This window comes from Octodon degus, unplaced genomic scaffold (genome assembly GCF_000260255.1).
Source record: "Octodon degus isolate 3935 unplaced genomic scaffold, OctDeg1.0 scaffold00056, whole genome shotgun sequence".
In the NCBI taxonomy this organism is placed as follows: Eukaryota; Metazoa; Chordata; class Mammalia; order Rodentia; family Octodontidae; genus Octodon; species Octodon degus.
Genome location: NW_004524632.1, coordinates 9,426,320 through 9,449,164, shown reverse-complemented (window position 1 = coordinate 9,449,164; position 22,845 = coordinate 9,426,320). Strand labels below are relative to the sequence as shown.

The window sequence follows — 22,845 nt, the reverse complement described above, 5'->3', positions numbered from 1 at the left end:
ATTTTATATTTGTTTTCCTAGGTGGACGAAATGGCTATGGAGCCAAACTGTGTAACATATTCAGTACCAAATTCACTGTGGAAACAGCTAGTAAAGAATACAAGAAAATGTTCAAGCAGGCAAGTAAATAGGTCTCTTGTGTCTTGATTATAAATTGTAGTATAGCCATTTATAATGACGTTAATGGTCGGTTTCACTTAACATAAGTTATTAAATCGTGGAGTGTTACTCTTGGCTTATAATAGGTTCAGGGCTGATACATTTAGTTCCCATTCACGAAATGACTTGAGACTTTCATGTCTTCTGTTTTTTACTTGCATAGACATGGATGGATAACATGGGGAGGGCTGGCGAGATGGAGCTCAAGCCCTTTAGTGGAGAAGATTATACATGTATCACCTTCCAGCCTGATTTATCCAAGTTTAAAATGCAAAACCTAGACAAAGACATTGTTGCACTGATGGTGAGAAGAGCATATGATATCGCTGGCTCCACTAAAGACGTCAAAGTCTTTCTCAATGGAAATAAGTTGCCGGTGAGTATTTCCGTATTTCCCAGGCTAAAGACAGGAAATTAGTGATGTTGTCAAATGCAAAACTGATTTTTTTCCTCCTAGTTTTTTCCTTGTCATTTCCCCAGATACATTTCTAAAAAGAGAATGGAATACATTTTTTAACAAGATCATTTTAGACTCGCAGAAGGAATTTCTGTCTCAAATACCTAAAAAAGAAATACTCTTATCCATCCCTCTTTTTTAAGGGAAAAAGGTTTATTTAGCTCAAAATCTGTAGAGGTTCTAGTCTGTGATTGCCCCAATGCAGAGTGACTTGACAGAGGAGAACCAGTTCCTGGCAATCAGAAGACAGCAAAAGCAAGCAAGCAAGAGTCTTACACCCTTTTTTCTGTTTTTTTTTTTTTTTAACAATATTCAAGTTTATTAAACAAATGAAAAAATTAGTTTTTCTTTTTTCTGTATTTATTGCAGGGTCTACAGGGTCTTACTACGTAGATTGAACTCTTAGTATTCTCCTGTTTTCAGCTTCCCAAGTGCTGTTATGACAGGCGTGTGTCACCTCCCCCAGTTTCAATCACCCTGGCCCCACGGGCGAGGCTGGCACAACATGCCTGGGATCGGGGATCGAACCCCAGCTGCTGTACTCTGCCTAAGGCACTTTAGTCCACTGAGCTATCAGGCCAGCCCTGAAAAGATTAGTTTTAAAATGTTTAACTTTAGCCATGGAGATAGCTCAGCAGCATAAGCACCTTGTTGGCAAGCTCAAAGTCCAGAGTTTGATTCCTGGTACCACAAAATAAATAATAAAATGTTTGACTTTATCAGCTTTTAAGGTTTATGTTGCTGCCAAATTTTGCATACAATTGAACTTTCAAATCTTAACATCTGCTGAATTGATTCTACTCTGGATTTTTTTTTTTTTTTTTCCTACTCTGGATTTTAAGGCCTCAACTTCTTACAAATTTTTCTTTGCTTCATCCAACATTTCTTGTCTTTCTTCTTGAGAGTGACTGATGAAAACTTCACCAATCTGATATCACTAAGCAGTTGCCGTCTGCAAGTATGATGTCATCACAAGCATCTAATTCTGGAGTAGTTTCTTTTTTATTTGTATTTCTTACTTTAGCTCTGATTCTCTTTGTACTCCATGCAAATTTGTTATCTTTTGTTCATCTTCAAAAGTAACACTGGACCTGGAGAGATAGCTTAGCAGTCTTAAGTGCCTGCCCGGCAAGCGCGAGGGCCTGTGCTCCATCCCCTGTACTGTGTGCCATGCCAGCTGTAGAACGCCAGGCACGCCTGGCTAGCCACAGTGGTAGTGCACGCCTGTAATTTCAGCTCTGGGAGGCTGAGACAGGAGGATCCGTATGAGACCAAGCTGCATAGCAAGACCGCTGTACCAAATAAATAAGTTTTTAAGAAAATTTTTACAAAGTAACATTGGCATCTTTTGCAGCCACTTCATGGTGGCTGCCTGCTTTGCCCTTAATAACCATTTCTTTTAGCCCACTAGTGTAAATCATTCAGTGGTTTTGAAAAGTCCTACATAGCCTATTATAATTCTACTTTTATAGCTTTTAATTTAAAATACCATTGCCCTTCACTCCTTTACAGGTCAAAGGATTCCGTAGCTATGTGGATATGTATTTAAAGGATAAGTTGGATGAAACTGGTAACCCATTGAAAGTAATACACGAACAAGTAAACCACAGATGGGAGGTGTGTTTAACAATGAGTGAAAAAGGCTTCCAGCAAATTAGCTTCGTCAATAGCATTGCTACTTCCAAGGTACTGTCCTAAGTGTTCTTAATGTTTTTAATATATACAGTAGATAGAAATTTGGCTACCTTAGTATAAAGAAGCTAAATGCAGGCCAGGGAGATAGCTCAGATGAATAAGCACTTGCCTGGCAAGTGCAAGGTCCTGAGTTCAATCTCCGGTTCCACAAAAAAAGAAGCAGCAGCTAAACACGTTTTACATGTTTGATTATTACTGTACTTGTGAGGATGCTGAGGCTGACAGTTACTCTTCCTCCTAAGGGTGGCAGACATGTGGATTATGTAGCTGATCAGATTGTGGCCAAGCTTGCTGATGTAGTAAAGAAGAAGAACAAGGGTGGTGTTGCTGTGAAGGCACATCAGGTATGGTGTTCGAGCACTTTTCTTTTCCTAAAGTCAAGGCAGAAGAGAGACTATATATAAAGCTTGAAAGATGTTTTGGTGACTTTATACCAACAACTCTTCATTGCAGGTGAAAAACCACATGTGGATTTTTGTGAACGCCTTAATTGAAAACCCGACCTTTGACTCTCAGACAAAAGAAAACATGACTTTGCAAGCCAAGAGCTTTGGGTCAACATGCCAGTTAAGTGAGAAGTTCATCAAAGCTGTGAGTACCTCAAGGGGAATAGAAATGCAAGCACCTGACTTCACTGTTCATGGCCCCTCTCAGCTCTGCAGAAAAAGATTTCATCCCACACTATACTTCACATTTTCCCAGTCTGAAAAGTGCGAAATAGCTTTATACTTTTTTTTTTCCCCCCCCTGGAACCAGGGATTAAACTCAAGAGGCTCTTGCACTTGCCAGGGAAGCGCTTATTCTACTGAGCCATCTCCCTGGCTTAGATTTATACTTCTAATCTTACGAAAGCCTTTTATCCCATCAGTATGCCCCCTTTTTTTTTTGTATTTTAGGGAATGGTCTACAGGGTGTTCAGGGTCTCACTACTAGATAGGACTCTGTAGTGATACTCCTGTTTACAGCCTCCCAAGAGCTGGGATTACAGGTGCACACACCACCATGCTCAGTCTCAGTTTGCCTATTTTTTCCCAAGTAAATACAAACTAAATTAGTTACCTCCATACTCACTGACTCATATATAAGAAACACTCATTCTCTAACAGATTAAAGTATTTCCTATCTTAGTAAAAAGGAAAAAAAAATGGCGGGAGGGAGCCCTTTCTAGCATATCATTTCTTGGATACCTCAGCAACCTCTAGGTTCTTCACCTTCATATTGTATCAGCTCTTTTTTTCTTTCTTTTTTTTTTTATTTGATGCAGCGTCTCACTACATAGATCAGACTCATAGTGATTCAACTGTTTTCAACCTCCCAAGCACTGAGATTACAGGCCCTCCACCATGCCCAGTCTGAATTGCTGTCTCAGTGCGCCCTGGGGGCGGGGCGGGGCCCCCACAACAGGCTGAGGCTGGGGATCAAACCCCTGCCTCCGTGTGCTGCCTGAGTAGGTGCTTTAGTCTGCTGAGTTATCTGGCCAGCTCATGTGTCAGCTCTTTCTTTGCAATGGTCTTGTGCAACCTTTTGTGTCAAGATACACATTTTTGTCTCTAGTCTCTTGCAGTCTTTCAGTGACTTCTGCTCAGAAAAAGCCTGAATTCTTCAGGAAAGCCTTTATTGTTTACCCATCTCCCCAGCTAAGCTGGTTCCAGATGACATTGCATCTGCATTATCATTTAATCATGGCTCATCATACTTGTAATTTCTCCTCTTTTTTTCTACCTTCCATACCTTTAAGCTCTTTGAGGATAAAGGCCTTGTCCAATTATATCTCTAACAAGTACTCAGTGTCTAGCACAGTGTAACAAAATAGTACATGTTTATTCAGTGAGCCAAAAGCAACCAGCTAGCTACTTTACTGATGATAAGGCAAGAAGATATAGAAATTATTGTGTGATTCTAGTCAGGAATGATTGTTCTGTTTTTCAGTCTCTGAATTATTTTTATTTTCCTGGGAGTTCATTTCTGTTACAGACTTCTAACACAGTCCTTTTTCCTAAAATGAATCTTGTTTGCAGGCAACTGGCTGTGGTATTGTAGAAAGCATACTGAACTGGGTGAAGTTTAAGGCCCAGGTCCAGTTAAACAAGAAATGTTCAGCTGTAAAACACAACAGAATCAAGGGAATTCCCAAACTTGATGATGCCAATGATGCAGGTACATATTTAACAATGTTCCCAAACTTTATATTTTGTGCGTCAGTTTTGTTCCTTAAAGCATACCATGGATATTTTCCCTTCATGTTTAATATTTAATACTTTTAAGAAAGTCTTTTTTTTTTTTTTTTTTTTTTTTTTTTTTTTTTGGCGTAACCAGGGATTAAACTCAGACTCTTGCACTTGCCAGAGAAGCGCTTATTCTACTGAACCCTCTCCTCAGCCCCAAAAGTTCAGAAATGTTCTTTTTTGTTTTTTGTTTTTTGGGTTTTTTTTGGCTAGCTCAGGATGCCTTCAGGGCAGGTCTGGTAAGGCTTGAGGATCTGGGGCTTGAACCACAGCATCCTGATTGCTTTATATAAGCAGTCACTTAAACAACTGAGCTAATGGGCAGGCCCCCTATTTATTTATTTGGTACAGGGTCTCACTATGCAGCTCAGACTCATAGTGATCCTCCTGTCTCTGCCTCCCCAGCGCTGGGATAACAGGCATGTGCTGGCACACTCAGTTTCAATGGCCAGCACCGCACGGCTTGGCAGGGTGCTTGGGCTGCCCAGCTATCTCCCCAGCCCTAATATCCAATACAATAACTTTGATTAAAAAAAAATCAATCAATTCTCTGTTGTTAAACATTTAAATCACTTCCATTTTAGAATCCTTATAATTAATGTTGTGTCCAGGCATGGTGACACATACCTGTAATCCCAGCACTTGAGAGGCTGAGACAAGAGGATGGTTGTGAGTTTGAGACCAGCCTGGGCTACAGAGTGAGCTCAAGGCCAGCCTGAACTGCATAGTGAGACTAGGTCTCAAAAGACAATCATGTTGTGATAATTATTTTGGAACATAAAGTAAATATTTATGTAGTGATGTATTACGTAAAAAAATTTTCAGTATAATCTGATCAAGTGAATATGTAGCAGTCGTGCAAGTATTAGGAGATATTAATCTAAGAAACTGATACATTATTTCTCCCTTGTCTGCAAGGGATATATTCTAAGACTCCCAGTGGAGGAGCTGGGGAGATGGCTTAGAATAAGCACTTGCCTGACAAATACAAAGGCCTGAGTTCAATCCCGGTTCAGCAAAAAAAAAAAAAAAAAAATCAGAAAGACTCCCAGTTGATACCTGAAACTAAATAGTACGAGTACCGACCTTATGTATACTGTTTTTCCTAAACATATATATAACTGATAAATGCACAGGGAGAGATGAACGACAGTAGCTAATAGAACAATTCTAACAGTGTTTTGTGAGAAAAGTTATAAAACACATTGCCATTAATAACCCTCAAAATTCTCCCCCTTCCTTCAAAAGTATTTCCCCCATTTTTCTTGCTATCTTCTTTTTGGCAAGGGGTGGGGAGTAGGGTCTTACTTTGTAGTTCTGGCTGGCCTTGAACTGACTATATAGCTCAGGCACCTTAAGCTCATGGCAGTTTTCCTGCCTCAGCTTCTCAAGTGCTGGGAACATAGGCATATGCCCCACGCTGGGCTCTTTCATTTTCTGAAGGAGTTCTAGAAATCCTCTTTCATGAATGTCCTTGGTTGTGCCTTCATGGCTGCCTCAATGTCCTGAGTCAATTCAAAATGATTAGTTTTTATGGTCATTTTGACTTTGGGGAGGAGCCAGAGGCAGCATGGCGCCAGAGCTGAGAAGAGGTAGTTGGGGACGCCCTGCCTCTACTTAGGCAGCTGCCTTCCTGTTGGGTGGCACTCAGCAGCCCCATTCGCTGTGTTGGTCCGACGGACAGGAACGAAGACTTCAGAACTGCTTCAGAAAGCAGCAAGAATGATGGCGTCAGTGTGTTCCAAGTGTGGGGCAGTATTTTGTAAGGAATGAAGGGCAGTGTGTCTTTTACTGTGATAATTTTTAATTTAGATATTTGCTGCGTATTTTGATCACTGCATGCATCTTCTACTGGCCATTCTTTTTTTTTTTTGGGAACCGGGGATTGAACTCAGGCCCTTGCACTTGCCAGGGAAGCACTTATTCCACTGAGCCATCTCCCCGGCCCCATATTGGCCATTCTTATGACGTGAGGTACTCATAGTACTTAAGCAATAGGAGAGGTAAATGGCAAGGGGCTGTAAGTCAGGGTTTGGCTGCTACATAAAGGTTACTTGAGTATAAGCACGCGGATGATGCAGTCACTCTGATAACGCTGGCAGCTGCTAGATAGCTAACAAAAAGCACACACAGCGTGGACACCGTGAACAGAGTGATGGTTCACGACCCAGGTGGGGCTTTGTGAGCTTTCATCACACTACTCAGAATATTGCACAATTTTAAATTTATGCATTGTTTATTTCTGGAATTTTCCATTTAATATTTTTGGACCATGAAACTATGGAAAGTAGAGCCATGCATAAGAGAAGAGTACTGTGCTATTTCTTTACTGTGACCTTTAAACTATGTCTCTGATTGGCTCCATTTTATTCCTAAATTGTGTTTATCTGAAGGCCAGCTACAGTATTGTCTGAATTAGTATATTTGAGGCTGAAGTAAACATGCCAAAATTAACTAGTGCACTTTTATTTCAGGAAGCCGAAACTCCGCTGAGTGTACACTTATTCTGACTGAGGGGGACTCAGCCAAAACGTTGGCCGTTTCAGGCCTTGGTGTGGTCGGAAGAGACAAATACGGGGTTTTCCCTCTTAGAGGAAAAATACTCAATGTCCGAGAAGCTTCACATAAACAGGTAGAATTTAAAATTCAGTTTAAAATCTTAAGTCTAGTTTAATGCAGGATTTCATGCTTGTATTTCATCTCCTTACTGGGTGTTTTGAAATGTTTCTTTTTTTTTTTCTTTTTTTTTTCCTCTTTTTTTGCGGAACCGGAGATTGAACTCAGACCCTTGAGCTTGCTAGGGAAGCGCTTATTCCACTGAGCCATCTCCCCGGCCCCTTGAAATGTGTCTTAGATGGGTTGTTATTTTAAGAAATTGGGTGTGCTGAACATGTGTGAATTTGACCCTGAGGACTACAAGATAAATATGTACTTTTTTTGAATGTGTGTACTTTTATATCTTAACAGACCTTTCAGTCTTAATAAAATAGGGACTGTGACAGGTGAGGTAGCATACTCCTTATAGTCCCAGGTGTTCAGGAGGCTGAGGCAGGAGGATCACAAGTTCAAATCCAGCCTGGGCAGTTTTTTCTAAGGTTTATTTATTTATTTATTTTGCTGATGCCAAGGATTGAACTCAGGACCTTGTGCTTGCCAGTCAAGCACTTACTCCACTGAGCTGTCTCCCTGACCCCTAGCCTGGGCAGTTTAACAATACTGTCTTAAATTTGTAAAAGGGCTGGAGTTATAGCTCAACAAGAGAACCTGTGTTCAATCCCCAGAACCACACACAGAAAAAGAAAAATGACAGAGACTAATAATGCAAAATACTGGAGTTAAGGAAACCCCAGCCAGTGCATACCATTTTTCTTCTTTATTCTTTTCACATTTATAGACAAAACATTACTCTTTTTGTTATGTGTCATTTCAGATCATGGAAAATGCTGAAATTAATAACATCATCAAGATTGTGGGTCTTCAGTATAAGAAAAACTACGAAGATGAAGATTCGTTGAAGACGCTTCGTTATGGGAAGATAATGATTATGACCGATCAGGTCAGATTTGTTAGGACACTTTCTAAATTATTGGACTTAATTAAGCATTTATTGTTGTTATTTTGGGGTTTTTTGCTTCATTAGTTCTGTTAAAAAATTTAGAAATTAGGAATCAGGGAGATGGCTCAGTGGAATAAGCGCTTCCCTGGCAAGCGCAAGGGCCTGAGTTCAATCCCCGGTTCTGCCCAAAAAAAAAAAAAAAAAATTTAGAAATTCAATCATAGCTCTTTAAGATTTCTAACAATGGTTTTGTGCTTTGCTTTTTCAAATATTTTTAGGACCAAGATGGTTCCCACATCAAAGGCTTGCTGATAAATTTTATCCATCACAACTGGCCCTCTCTTCTTCGACATCGTTTTCTGGAGGAATTTATTACTCCCATTGTAAAAGTATGGCAATTTGTAGGACACAAAATATTCTCAGCGCCTACTCCATGAGCCCTAATGTACATGTGCCCCATAATGCACCATGGTGGCAGGGAGCCCCCAGTGTGCCAAAGCTCAGCAGCGCTCTTTACCGCAGGTGTCTAGAAATAAGCAGGAGCTGGCGTTCTACAGCCTTCCCGAATTTGAGGAATGGAAGGGTTCTACTCCAAATCATAAGAAATGGAAAGTCAAGTATTACAAAGGTTTGTAATGAACTCCATGTGGAAGTTCTCAGGTTTACATGTACAGGGTTATGGGGGTAACTTGGTATTCTTGTTTTTATAGGTTTGGGAACAAGCACATCAAAGGAAGCTAAGGAGTACTTTGCAGATATGAAAAGACATCGTATCCAATTTAAATATTCTGGGCCTGAAGATGATGCTGCCATTAGCCTGGTAAGTTTGAGTTGTACTTTGTATATACATTGTAATTTTGGAATCACTACTTTAGCTAATCAATTGAAACATTTAGATTTTTACATATATTTTATCAAATAGTGTTTCTAGTAAGCCTATTATATCACAGAAAAGAACCAGACATTTTAGGAAATAAAATTTTTCTTGTTTTCCGTAGAAGAAATATTCTGAAACCTGTTAATACCAGTCACATCATTTTCATCTTCTGACTTCTAGGCCTTTAGCAAAAAGCAGACGGATGATCGAAAGGAGTGGTTAACTCATTTTATGGAAGATAGAAGGCAGCGGAAGTTACTTGGTCTGCCTGAGGTAAAAGTTTTCCACAAAATGTGCTTATTTCATCAACATAGGATTTATATTATAGCAAATTAAATTTACTAAATAGTTAATTTCACTAAGAAGTGTAATAAATAACTTTAGGGCTGGGGATGTAGCCCCATGGTAGAACACTTAGCTAGCATGCACAAGTCCCTAGGTTCAATCCCCAGTATCACCAAAAACAAGGCCAACTATAGTCAGGTATTATATAATTGTGTAATTGTCAGCACTGGTCACATATGCAACACTGTTCCTATAAAGTTACCATGGGGGGCCTGCCCATTAGCTCTGCTGTTTAAGTGCCTGCTTAAACAAAGCTGTCATGCTCAGAATGCTGTGGTTTGATCCCCAGATCTTCAAGCCAAAGCAAACCTGCCCTGAAGGCATACTGAGGTAGCCAAAAAAAAAAGTTAACAATGAAGCTGAAAAAACACCTAGTAACATAGAATAAAGTCAGGGCGAGGATTGCCCAGTAATTGTGATACTTGTGATGTAAGCATCACCAGCTGCCCTTCTAGTCTTATTTATAAAAGTGCAGCACAAATAATTCTATGTAGTATATTTGAGGATATATAGTTGGTAATAATAGTGAATGATGGTTACTGGAACTTTGTTTTTCTTTTGTGTATGGTTACTCATATCTGTTCTTACCACTCTTTTTTCCAGTACTAGGGAATTGAACCAGTGGTACTACATCACTGAACTACATCCCCAGCCTTTTTTGTGTGTTTTGTTTTTGTTTTTGAGACAGTGTCTTTCAAAGTTTCTGGGGAGGGAGTGAACTTTAGCAGTCCTCCTGCCCCACCTTCTCTCAATATTGGGATTAAAAGCTTGTGTCACTATGCCAACATTATCGCTATTTTAAATGTTTTGTAGGGATAGGGATATAGCTCAACAGCACACCTACCTGACAAACACAAGGTCCTGAGTTCAATTCCCTACACAAATACAAAAAAAATTATTGTAAAATGTTATACTTTAGTACTCATACTTCTTCTCATACTTCTGATGTTTACCAAGACTCTTGATGACATCATTTTGCCTTGTGCTTGATTTAATGTTATTGATTTTTTTTTTATATCATGGCTTTAGAAGCAATATATTGTAACATTTAAAATATGCCAGACAGGCTGTAAACAGAAGGATCTCTACAAGTCTGATCTGCGTAGTGAGACCCTGGAGACCTTGTACTACAAATACATAAGAAATGAAATGTGCCAGGCATGGTGGCACACACCTGTAATTCAAGCGGTTGGGAGGCTAAGGCAGGAGGATTGGGCAAGCTCACGACAGTCCAGGGCCAGGGAGATGGCTCAGTAGAATAAGCATTTCCCTGGCAAGCACAAGGGTCTGAGTTAAATCCCCGGTTCTGCCAAAAAAAAAAAAAAAGACAGTGCTGAACATAATGAATTCAAAAGCAGCCTGAATTACAGAGAGCCTGTATCAAAAAAAAGAAAGGAAAAGAATTGATTTAAAAAATTATATATGGGGCTGGTGAGATGGCTCAGTGGTCTAAAGCACCTACTTAGAACAAGCTTCACAAAGCACAGGGACCGCGGTTCAATCCCCCAGCACCACGTGCCGGCCAGCCCCGCCCCTGGTGGGCTGAGCTGGCCACACACACACACACACAAATAAATAAAAAAAATTTAAAAAAATAAATAATTATATATGTATGATATGTATATAACAAAATTGAGATATTTATGGCTGGGGATATAGCTCAACAGTATAGCACCTGCCTGGCAAACACAAAGTCCTAAGTTTGATTCTGGGTACCAAAAAAAGAAAAACCCATTTAGGGGCATGTGTATACATATGCATCTAGGGCTTGTGCAAATTTACATTATGATATTCACATGATCAAATTGCCTAATAGTGAATTTATAGAATGTGTCTCCATCATTAAGTAATGTGTTTATAAATATTTTTATTTGTCCTACTCCATAAATATATTAGGCTTGAAAGAAATTACAAAAACAATGCAATTTTTCTAACTGTAGCAATTAAATTTGCTTTGTCTTTAAAACATAAAACACTTCTGCCTAATTATATTTTTGCCAGGGAAGTGCTTATTCCACTGAGCCGTCTCCCCAGCCCACTAATTATATTTTTGAAGAATATAAGAATCGGGGGCTGGAGAGATGGCTCAGTGGTCTAAAGCACCTACTTAGAACAAGCTTAGCAAAGCATCAGGGACCACGGTTCAATCCCCCAGCACCACATGCCAGCCAGCCCCGCCCCCTGGTGGGCTGAGCTGGCCACACATACCACACACACACTCTCTCTCTCTTTCTCTCTCTCTCTCTCTCAAATAAATAAATAAATAAATTAAAAAAAAAAAAAGAATATAAGAATCATAGAAATGCTAATTGCATTTTCCAAAAAGAAAATTTTGCCAAGTGTGGTGGTGTGTGCCAGTAATCCCAGCCCTTGGGAGGCTGAGGCAGAAGGATCACCACAAGTTTGAGGCCAGCCTGCTCTACATAGTGAGTTTAAGCCCAGCCTGAACTAATAGTTCATATGTCAAAAAAAAAAAACAACTTGAAAGTTTCTGGCTGTTACCCTTACCTATTTGTTTCTTCTTTGTCAGAGAATCTTTTTATCTGTACTCTGAATAAGCTAACTTTCTTTTCTTTCTTTCTTTCTTTCTTTCTTTCTTTCTTTCTTTCTTTCGTCTTTTTTTTTTTTTTTTGGTGGAACCGGGGATTGAACTCAGGCCCTTGCACTTGCCAGGGAAGCGCTTATTCCAGTGAGCCATCTCCCCAGCTCCTTCTTTTGTCTTTTTGAGACAGGGTCTCGCTATGCAGTTCAGGCTGGCTTTGAACTCACTGTGTAGCCCAGGCTGGTCTCCAACTTGCAGAGATCCTTTTGCCTCAGTCTCCCAAGTACTAGGATTATAGGCTCTGCTGTCACCCCCTGCTGTGCAAAGCATTTTTAAGATAAGTTTTAATTTTAAAGCATATCATGTAATACTTTCTTTGGTTTCCTCAGGATTATTTGTATGGGCAAACTACCACTTATCTGACATATAATGACTTCATAAACAAGGAACTTATTCTGTTCTCAAATTCTGACAATGAGAGATCTATCCCATCGATGGTAGATGGTGAGTTCCAGTTTGTTATTCAATCTTATGGAAATTGATTCAATCTTATGGTTAAGTTAAGATTACTGATGTTTTCTCTTGTTTCATTTTCGAAGGTTTGAAACCAGGTCAGAGAAAGGTTTTGTTTACTTGTTTCAAGCGGAATGACAAACGAGAGGTGAAGGTTGCCCAGCTAGCGGGGTCAGTAGCAGAAATGTCCTCTTACCATCATGGCGAGGTGAGCACAGTCTGTAACGCATTCGGGAAGCCTTGCAGCAAAATAACCGAAGAGACGATATCCAGACAAAACTGGTGTGAGGATGAGCTGGGGTAGCACAGGTCTAGCAAGCAAAAGCTCCAGGAGAGAACAATTTGGTGAGCTGTATCAAATGGTAAACTGTGCTTGCAAGCCAGACCTGGTGGAACACGCCTGTCATCTCAGCACTTGGGAGGCTGAGGCAGAGAATGCTGCGAGTTCAAGGCCAGTCTGGACTGCACTGTGAGACCTTTTTCTTTTTTCATAAAAAAAAGAAGACAAAAAAATAAAGTATGCTTGCTTTTTTATTTTTAGTGGAACCGGGGATTGACCTCAGGCCCTTGCACTTGCCAAGCAAGTGCTTGTTCTACTGAGCCATCTCCCTGGCCCCTATGCTTGCTTTTTAATCTGACACTTCTAGTTTTAGAAAAAATATTCTTTCAAGGATACTCATATTTGGGTCTATATTCATATTTAATGATATTTACTTGTGGTAGGTTGTAATACTTAGGTGTATTGAATCAGTGACATAAATAAAGCTACACTAACACTGAAGAATGTGCAGAGTTTATTGCCAGGTGAGGAAAAAGGCAGAATATTGAATGCAAAATTTTTGCCTAGGAAGATGTATCCCAAAATGTTCACTTTTACTGATAACCATTTTTAAAAACTACACTGCCAGCCTGATGTGGTAGCTTACAGTTCTAATCCCAGCATTCTGGGAAGCTGAGTCTGTAGGATCCTAAATTAGAGACCAACCTGCGCAACTTAGTGACAGTGTAAAACATATCTCAAAATTGAAGAGCTGATAGGGGCCGGGGAGATGGCTCAGTGGAATAAGCACTTCTCTGGCAAGTGCAAAGGCCTCAGTTCAATCCCCGGTTCCACCAAAAAAAAAAAAATTAAAGAGCTGATAGGGGCCAGGGAAATGGCTCAGTGGAATAAGCACTTCTCTGGCAAGTGCAAAGGCCTCAGTTCAATCCCCGGTTCCACCAAAAAAAAAAAAATTAAAGAGCTGATAGGGGCCAGGGAAATGGCTCAGTGGAATAAGCACTTCCCTGGCAAGCACAAGGGTCTTGAGTTCAATCCCTGGTTCCACAAAAAAAAAAAAAGAGCTGGGGTTATAATGCAAGGTGAAGGCTTCCAGTCCCAAACAAAAACACCACAACGAAACAAAAACATCAGCTTCAAAGTTCTAGAAATTTTAAAAGTAATGGTTATGCTACTTACAGCTTTAAATCACTGTATAATGAGGACTCAGTATCTACCCAACTTAAATTTTTGAATGCCTACCTGTACTATCCACCAATTTCAGATGTATCCTTCTAGACCAAGTATATAAAAGTAAAGACAAAACACGTTCCCTACCTTCAAGGCGTGATCACAGTTTAACCAGAAGGTCAGCATATACCATAGAATGAGAGATAAATGCTAGAAAGAAACAAGCTTAGTGCTGTGGCACAGAACTGGAAATATTTCATTTTCCTGAGGGAAGGACAAGAACTTTTCCTTCAGAGTTGAGTAGAATTTGATAGATTAGTGTAGGACAAAACCCTGAGCATAGGCCTCTTTTACCATCAATTTATATGGGAGAAGAAAGTATAAATGTCATAAAACTTGTCATGTTTGCAGTGAGACTTAAGTTATATAAGTTATAACTATAAGTTATATATAACTTAAGTTATGTATATATGTATATGTATATATATTACTTAATGAATCTTTTTCCCTGCAGATGTCACTAATGATGACCATCATCAATTTGGCTCAGAATTTTGTAGGCAGCAATAATCTGAACCTCTTGCAACCCATTGGTCAGTTTGGTACCAGGCTGCACGGTGGCAAGGATTCTGCTAGTCCTCGATATATCTTCACAATGCTCAGGTGAGTATCCTTTCAATTGCTGGTGAAAGTGCTACCTCTAATGTTGAAACAGCATGAAACTAAGTTTTTTTCTTTTTTTAAAAATGTATTATTTGGTACAAGGTCTCGCTACGCAGCTCCACTCACAGTGATTCTCCTATGTCAGCCTACCTAGCGCTGGGATTATAGTTGTGTGCCACCACACCCAGGTTTTGGTGGCCAGCTCTATGGGCCCAGGGTGGGGCCAGCACGACATGCTGGTATCAAAGCCAGATCCTTGTACTTGCCAGGCAGATGTTTAGACCTCTGAGCTCTCTCGATACTCAGGCCCAAGAGACCAAAAGTTTTTTAAATGAAATTTATGGCATCTCGTAGCAGAGGCCAGGAGTGCTGCTATAAACACCGCACAGGATGCAAGTCAGCTCCTCACAACAAAGAACTGTGGCTTGGCGTGGGGGTGCACAGCTGTGATCCCAGCAGTCTGAAGGCTGAGGCAGGAGGGTAACTACAAGTTCCAGGCCAGCCTGGGCTGCACAACAAGGTTAAGGCCAGCCTACGCTGCACAGTTGAGATGCTGTCGCAAAAAAAGGAGGTGTCAGCTAGATAGCTGAGGCAAAGCCACCTGATTTGATCCCCAGTGTGCCATGCCAGCCCCACCCCTAGAGCGCGCTGAGACAGCGAATGAGCCTGGGTATGGCGCACGCCTGTAATCCCAGCGATTGGGAGGGTGAAAGCAAGAGGATCCCTACGAGTCCGATCTATATAGTGAGACCCTGTACTAAATACATTTTTAAAAAGGAAAAAAAAAATTATCCAGCCCAGAATGCCAACAGTGCCAAGGCTGGAAAACCTTGAGGTAGAATTTAGATCTATGGCACTGGTTCTTTCTAAATATCACAATTAAATTTTTACTTACTCTATATAAGTTTATAGGAAGTATGTTATGAATGATTAATTTTCACTTCTCACCTCCAACCTTTCAGCAACATTCAGCACAGTTATTAATGACTACCCTCCTTAATGTGCTTCTTCATCTGCCTCTACAACAGTAGACTGTTGGTACTCGTCTTCCTTAGGAACCTTCTCTGTTGGGTTCTTCTCTGTCCTTCCTCTGAATTCTGGCCTGTCCCAAAGATCCTTCAGCTACCTTTCTGCTAGCTGTATTCAGTTCCCACATGGCCTCCATCCATCTAGTCTACTATCTTGAAATCTGTAGTCCTAGCCTAGCTCTGTAGCACAGGTTTATAATCCCAATGTTCTGGGAGACTTAGGCAGGAGGATCACAGATTTGAGCCCAACCCCTGTAGCTTAGCAACATAGAAAGATCCTATCTCAAAATTACAAATTTGTAAAAGGCTGGAGATGTGACTCAGTGCGGAGGCTCTGGGTTCAGTTTCCAGTGCTGTCACCAAGAAACCAAATTCTCTCTTCAGAACTCTGACAGGCTTTAGTATCTGATTAGCCTTTTCAATATTTCCTACGTAACTAATAAGTTCCTCGAACACAAGTCCTGCGTTTGTAATTTAATTCTGAAATTCTATTCACTTGGGCTAAAACCTTTGAGTCACCATTGGCTCCTTTATTTTGTGTGTGTGTGTGTGTGTGCGCGTGTGCGTGTGCGCGGTGTGTGTGCGCACGCACGTGTGTGCAGGGTCTCACTATGCAGCTTGAACTCTGTAGTGATCCTCCCATTTTCAGCCTCCTCCCCAGCACTGGGATTACAGTCGCGCCACCATGCCCAGCCTCATTTGCTGTCCCAGGCACTCTGGGTGCAGGGCCAGTGGGCATGTGGTACCAGGGATCAAACCCTGGTTCCTGCACTTGTCTAAGCAGGCGCTTAGTCTGCTGAGCTATCTTGCCTGCCCTTGGCTCCTTTCTTAACACTTTTTTTTTAATGGAGAAAAGGCAGAACAGAATGCCATTCCACCCATCTATCTCATCAGCAAATCCTGTGGATTCTGTGTTGGGAAAAACTAGGCCACCTCATCTCATGTAAACTGTTGTTATAGAATCTACGGTCCTTTCTCATAGCAGCCACTTTTGAATTAATTTTTCAAAAGTGGGTCATTCAGGGTCAGAACCTCCCACCAGCTCATCCAGAGTGAGTTTAGCTACTCCACATCTTCCTTTTCATGCCGTCTCCGCTCCAGCTTTGTGCCTCAGCTGTTATTCAAGCCTGCCAGGCACTTTCCTCTCCAGCCCATGACATTTTGTACAGATGTCCACATGGCTCTTTTCCTTGGGTTTTTTTTCTTTCTTTATTCAAATACAGTCCTATCAGAAAGGCTTTGATTTTTCTTAAGAGACAGGGTCTCTCTGTGGCCTGGGCTGGCCTCAAAATTGCTGGGCTCAAGCAAGTCTCCTGCCTCCCGAGTAGCCAGGGCTACAGGTGCACGCTGCTCACTCCGACCTCATTTCCTTCTAAGGCTCAGTACCCTACCACTTAAAGTGTATGTTCTGTGATTTTGTAAAATAATGTCCTTTGATGGTTTTCTTTAGCCCTTTGGCTCGGTTGTTATTTCCACCGAGAGATGATCACACTTTGCGATTCTTGTACGATGACAACCAGCGCGTTGAGCCCGAATGGTACATCCCCATCATACCCATGGTGCTGGTGAATGGCGCTGAAGGGATCGGCACTGGGTGGTCCTGCAAAATCCCCAACTTTGATGTTCGTGAAGTTGTGAACAACATCAGGCGCTTAATGGATGGAGAAGAGCCTTTGCCAATGGTAACTGTTCTGTGTGAGGAAGCCCATTTTCCCTCTGGAATCAGTTGACTGGACTATACAAAAGAGGATGTAAATTTATTTTACCCTTTATAGTAATATTTATTGTTCAACATGATCTTAGTTACTCCCTTGTTGCTGAAACAAAACACCTGATACCCACAAGTTAAAGAAAGAGAAGTTTTATTTTTAACCCATAAGTTAACAGGAGGCTCATAGTCTGTAGAGGTTTAGGTCCACAGCTGGCTGCCGCATGGCAGAAGGGCCTGGTAGAGGAGAGGCAGTCGGGCACTGGCAGAAGGCAGGCCGTAAGCAGCAAGCCTTCCTTTCCTTTTTATTCCACCCAGGCTACAAGCCTACTGTTTGTGTCACCCACACCCACGGTGAGGCTTCCCTCTCCTGTAACCCCATTACTGCAACTATCCTAAACCGTTCAGTGGACTGATCCAGTGATCACACACCCATGACCCAGCCACCTCCCAAAAGCTCCACCTATGAGTGGTTGTCATAGGAAACACTTTGGGATTCCTGTCTTTAGTGTCATGTTTACATGCTTAGAAAACTTTATTTTTGCAGTTTTTCTTTTATTTTGTCCCATGCTCTAAAAATGCATTCACTTTTAAGATCAATTCTTTTGTTGCTAGCGTTTAATAAATATGTTTGCAGCTCATACAGTAGAAAATATTCTTTTTTAAAATACCAATTTAGCTTCCAAGTTATAAGAACTTCAAGGGTACTATTGAAGAGCTGGCCCCAAATCAGTATGTGATTAATGGTGAAATAGCTATTCTGAATTCTACAACCATTGAAATCTCAGAGCTTCCCGTCAGAACATGGACCCAGGTGAGTAATCGTGGCTTTTTTTCTTGATTTTTATGGTAGAAAGACTTTTTGCACTATCACTATTAACTGTTGAGCCAACTCCTTACTAAAGGATTGTTGATTTCTGTAGACATACAAAGAGCAGGTTCTAGAACCCATGTTGAATGGCACCGAGAAGACACCGCCTCTCATAACAGACTATAGGGAATACCACACAGATACCACTGTCAAGTTTGTTGTGAAGATGACCGAAGAAAAGCTGGCGCAGGCAGAAAGTGCCGGGCTACACAAAGTCTTCAAACTCCAAACCAGTCTCACCTGCAACTCCATGGTATGTGTTACTGTATGAAAGATACATGCTTCAGCTTTCATTAAGGATTAATACCAATTTTAGAAGATAACTTTGGCTATTTTTATAATCTTCACTAAATTTTTCGGCTCATAACTCTAATCTCCTTTTCTAGGTGCTCTTTGACCATGTAGGCTGTTTGAAGAAATATGACACAGTGTTGGACATCCTGAGAGACTTCTTTGAACTCAGGCTTAAATACTATGGATTAAGAAAAGAATGGCTCCTAGGAATGCTTGGTGCTGAGTCCTCTAAATTGAACAACCAAGCTCGCTTTATCTTGGAGAAAATAGATGGCAAAATAATCATTGGTAATGTTTTTGTAATAATTCTATGTACTAGGGCTGGGGAGATAGCTCAGTAGAATAAGCACTTGCCTGGCAAGCACAGGGTCCTGATTTCAATCCCTATACCGCAAAAAAAAATTCTGGGGGCTGGGGAGATGGCTCAGGGGAATAAGCACTTCCCTGGCAAGCACAAGGACCTGAGTTCAATCCCCAGTTCTGCCCCCCCCCCAAAAAAAAAAAAAATTCTGTGTACTAAAAATGCAGTTATGCTAATCTTTCCTTAAAGTTTTTGCTGAGAGTGGGAGGAAGCACAGAATCCATTTAGCCCCCCTGGTTGCTCATACAAGAATATAAGGTACCTGATTAGGTATTTATAGTTTGAAAGAGAAAGCCTTTCCAAGATGGAACACTTTTTGTCTTGTGCCAAAAATTAAACCCAGAGCCTTGCGCATGCTAAGCATGTGGACTGCCGCTGAGCTACAGCGTCATCTCCCAGGCTGTGCATCAGGATTTACTTGCCATTTAGGCAGAAAGAAAATAGAAAGCTAGCGGGCTTCATGAGAGGAAGAGGTGTTGATGACAGGAGAAAAAGGCAGGAAGGAGATTATGAGTGGCTTGTACAAAAGCTTGGTGCCCGAGACTGAGAAAGTCAAGTCTTAGAGATTGTTTTGGGGGCTGGGGATTTGGCTCAGCAGTAGAATGCTTGCCTAGCAAGCCGGAAGCTCTGGGTTCAGTCTGCAGCACCAAAAACAAAAAAATAAACCTCCCCTAGAGATTGTTGTTGTTAAGAAATAAGTGAGCATTAAGTGGGAAGAAGAGCTTTCACTGAAGCTGGGTATGAAGAAGGTTAAAAGAAATAGCTCAGAGCCTGCATGCTGCCACCTGTCTGTGATCCAGCACTTGGAGTTTAGGCCAGCCTGGGCGTCACAGCATGACCTTGGCAGAGGAAAGAAGGGAGAAAGCAGGGCTTTGGCCAGAGCTAACAAGAAAAGCAGCTAATTTTGATGAGTTATACTAGCACGTCCCAAAGCACAGTAACACAAGTTGCTGGTGAGCAGGGGCCTACTTTCTGATGGTGTGCAAAAATAGCTACCTTAACAATTTTTTTTTTTTAATATTTTATTTATTTATTTGTGTGTGTATGTGTGTGGCCAGCTCAGCCCACCAGGGGGCAGGGCTGGCTGGCATGTGGTGCTGGGGGATCGAACCGCGGTCCCCGTGCTTTGCTAAGCTTGTTCTAAGTAGGTGCTTTAGACCACTGAGCCATCTCACCAGCCCTACCTTAACAATTACATGTTTCTTTCAGTACGTAAGACACCAGCACCAGCACATCAGCCTTACTTCACAGACATTGCTTAAGGCAGGACTAGAAGAAGTGGTACTGGACGTGGCTTGAGGGGAAAAGGAACTTCTTCCTAGCTAGCACTAGGAAATTCTAAGGACTGTACAGTCTTCTGAAAGAACAAATACCAAAGTCTAAATGTGTGACCAGTTTCAAATAAACTGGAGTAATGTGGTGTAATAGTCATTTCCTGGGCTGGCAAGATAACTCAGTGGACTAAGCACCTGCTTTGGCAAGCATGGGGACCAGGGTTCAATCCCTGTCCTGCATGCTGCACCAACAGCACCCCCATGGTGGGCCAATGCCTATATGGTGGCACATGCCTATAATCCCAGTTCTGGGGAGGCTGAAAACAGGAGGATCACTACAAGTCTGATCTATTTAGTGAGACCCTGTAGACCCTGTACTAAATACATTTGTTTCTTTTTCTAAATACATTTTTTTTTAAATAAAATAAACCAGGATATAAGGCTGAAGCAGGATTGTGAATTTGAGACCAGCCTATGCTACAAAGTGAGCTTAAGGCCAGCCTGACCTGCATAGTTGAGACCCTGCCTCAAAAACACATAAAAATAAAGAAATACATAAATAAACCAGGATGGGGCTGGTGAGATGGCTCAGTGGTCTCAAGCACCTACTTAGAACAAGCTTAGCAAAGCACAGGGCCCGCGGTTCGATCCCCAGCACCACATGCCAGCCAGCCCCGCCCCCTGGTGGGCTGAGCTGGACACACACACACACACACAAATAAATAAGTAAATAAATAAATAAATAAATAAATTTAATAAATAAACCAGGATGTACAAATTATGAAACTGTTAGATCTGTAGTTTTAATATTTTGACTCGTGGTAAAATTTTATCCATTTCTTGAGGTCTTACTCAAAACCATTGTCTCTATTTACATTTTTTAATAGAAAATAAGCCAAAGAAAGAATTAATTAAAGTTCTGATTCAGAGGGGATATGATTCAGATCCTGTGAAGGCCTGGAAAGAAGCCCAACAAAAGGTAAGGACGTGGGTTGTGCGCCTGCTGATACCATGTGCGTGTGCCTCATGACGCCTGTGAACTCTACATTTGCATCTGTGTTTTAGGCTCCAGATGACGAGGAAAACGAAGAAAGTGACAGTGAGAGGGAGGCTGCAAAGGGTGACTCTGCCGCAGACACTGGGCCGACATTCAACTACCTCCTTGACATGCCCCTCTGGTACCTGACCAAGGAGAAGAAGGATGAGCTGTGCAGGCAGAGGAGCGAGAAGGTACCAGAAAAGGTGGTGCCCATGGCGGGCTGGTGCGGGCAGCTGCATACCGCTCCGATGGGGAAAAGAAGACGCAGTGGGGTGCCGCGTGCGTGGGGTGCCGCGTGCGTGGGGTGCTTATGTACATACTGACTGCTTTCTGGTAATCTTCTAAAGGAGCAAGAACTGGATACATTAAAGAAAAAGAGTCCATCAGATCTATGGAAGGAAGACTTGGCTGCCTTTATTGAAGAACTAGAGGTAGGCAGTTTGTAAGGCCGGTGTTAAAAACTTCATCAGGGGCCGGGGAGATGCCTCAGTAGAATAAGTAAGTGCTTGCGGGTCTGAGTTCAATCCCCGGTTCCGCCAAATAAATACATACATACATACATACATACATACATACATACTTCATCAAGGAGATAATGTATACCAGAGATATGCCTCCTTGGCAAAAACTTGAGAATTCACAATAGAATATAGAAAACCTAAGGATCCATTCCAAAATAGCATAAAAGAGTAATTATTAAATACTAGTCAGAATAAAGGAAGTGATACCAAAATAATCAGTCTACCTAGGCAAGCTCTTTTTGTGGTGGTTGGGCCGGGACCTGGAGGTCTACTGCTGAGCTACGTCCCAGCCTTCTATTCCTTTTTTATTTTAATATTTTGAAGGGAGTCTAAACTGCTCAGGTTGATTTTAAACATTCAGTCCTCCTGCCTCAGCTTGGGGGAAAAAATCGAAAGACAGGAATTCACTTTTTAAAAACCAAGTAGAAAGGGTCCTTCAGGACTAAGAAGCACAGCACGCCAGCCCAGCCCTAGGTCTGCTCAGGGCAAAGCCAGCCTACTCTCAGGCCTCGCCAGCCACACTGAGTGCATTGCTTATCAGTGGTTTTCTCACGTAGGAAGAAAGCTGATTCCACGCATGCTAGATTTAATATGCAAATTAATACCACTGTTCAGTGTAGATGCCCAGTGTCTTGGAATCAGCTGATATGTGTATGTAGCTAATTTATCCTTACATTACAGTTTCCCCTTTTTATCTGCAGAAAGGATAAATGATAGAATTCCACCAAAAAACCCCAATCTTCTGTCTCTACACCTGGCTGTTCACAGTGTGCCTCAAATTACATATTTACTGTTGATGTTCTTGGTTATGGAACAGCTTACTACAGATTTATCTTGGGATGTAACATATTTAAATCAGTTGCATTTTAACTGTTACAGGCCTTGATTAGCTTCTGAACTTGCTTTCACAATTAAAACCCCTTTGTAGGCTGTTGAAGCCAAAGAAAAACAAGATGAGCAAGCTGGACTTCCTGGGAAAGGTGCGAAAGCCAAAGGGAAGAAAGCACACCTGGCTGAAGTGCTGCCTTCTCAGCAGGGAACAAGAGTCATTCCTCGAGTGACTGTAGAGATGAAAGCGGAGGCAGAAAAGAAAACTAGGAAGAAAGTGAAGGTGACTGCTCCTGAGGACACTGCACAGAAGTACTGTAGTCACTTAAAGCTGAGTTTCTAACCCCGTGGTTTGGAAGTAATCCTACGTCTAACTGTAACTTTCTTAAGCACTTGATTTTTTTTTTAACATTTAATTTTCTTTTTTTCTTTCTTTTTTTTT

The 22,845-nt window shown here is 41.4% G+C and overlaps 1 protein-coding gene across 1 annotated transcript in view; it reads left to right on the top strand.

Moving 5' to 3' along the window:
- Nucleotides 1-22,845, top strand: part of Top2a (DNA topoisomerase II alpha) — a 32,776-nt gene that overhangs the window by 4,894 nt on the left and 5,037 nt on the right. Inside the window, exons 6-28 of the mRNA XM_004633884.2 lie at nucleotides 22-119; nucleotides 323-535; nucleotides 2,129-2,302; nucleotides 2,554-2,655; nucleotides 2,765-2,902; nucleotides 4,330-4,468; nucleotides 7,011-7,168; nucleotides 7,967-8,092; nucleotides 8,371-8,481; nucleotides 8,615-8,720; nucleotides 8,803-8,912; nucleotides 9,150-9,242; nucleotides 12,246-12,360; nucleotides 12,456-12,577; nucleotides 14,331-14,479; nucleotides 16,958-17,189; nucleotides 17,895-18,029; nucleotides 18,139-18,339; nucleotides 18,473-18,668; nucleotides 20,903-20,994; nucleotides 21,081-21,245; nucleotides 21,402-21,485; nucleotides 22,504-22,686. Coding sequence (XP_004633941.1) covers nucleotides 22-119; nucleotides 323-535; nucleotides 2,129-2,302; nucleotides 2,554-2,655; nucleotides 2,765-2,902; nucleotides 4,330-4,468; nucleotides 7,011-7,168; nucleotides 7,967-8,092; nucleotides 8,371-8,481; nucleotides 8,615-8,720; nucleotides 8,803-8,912; nucleotides 9,150-9,242; nucleotides 12,246-12,360; nucleotides 12,456-12,577; nucleotides 14,331-14,479; nucleotides 16,958-17,189; nucleotides 17,895-18,029; nucleotides 18,139-18,339; nucleotides 18,473-18,668; nucleotides 20,903-20,994; nucleotides 21,081-21,245; nucleotides 21,402-21,485; nucleotides 22,504-22,686 — 3,242 coding nt within the window. The remainder of the gene's footprint in view (nucleotides 1-21; nucleotides 120-322; nucleotides 536-2,128; nucleotides 2,303-2,553; nucleotides 2,656-2,764; nucleotides 2,903-4,329; nucleotides 4,469-7,010; nucleotides 7,169-7,966; nucleotides 8,093-8,370; nucleotides 8,482-8,614; nucleotides 8,721-8,802; nucleotides 8,913-9,149; nucleotides 9,243-12,245; nucleotides 12,361-12,455; nucleotides 12,578-14,330; nucleotides 14,480-16,957; nucleotides 17,190-17,894; nucleotides 18,030-18,138; nucleotides 18,340-18,472; nucleotides 18,669-20,902; nucleotides 20,995-21,080; nucleotides 21,246-21,401; nucleotides 21,486-22,503; nucleotides 22,687-22,845) is intronic.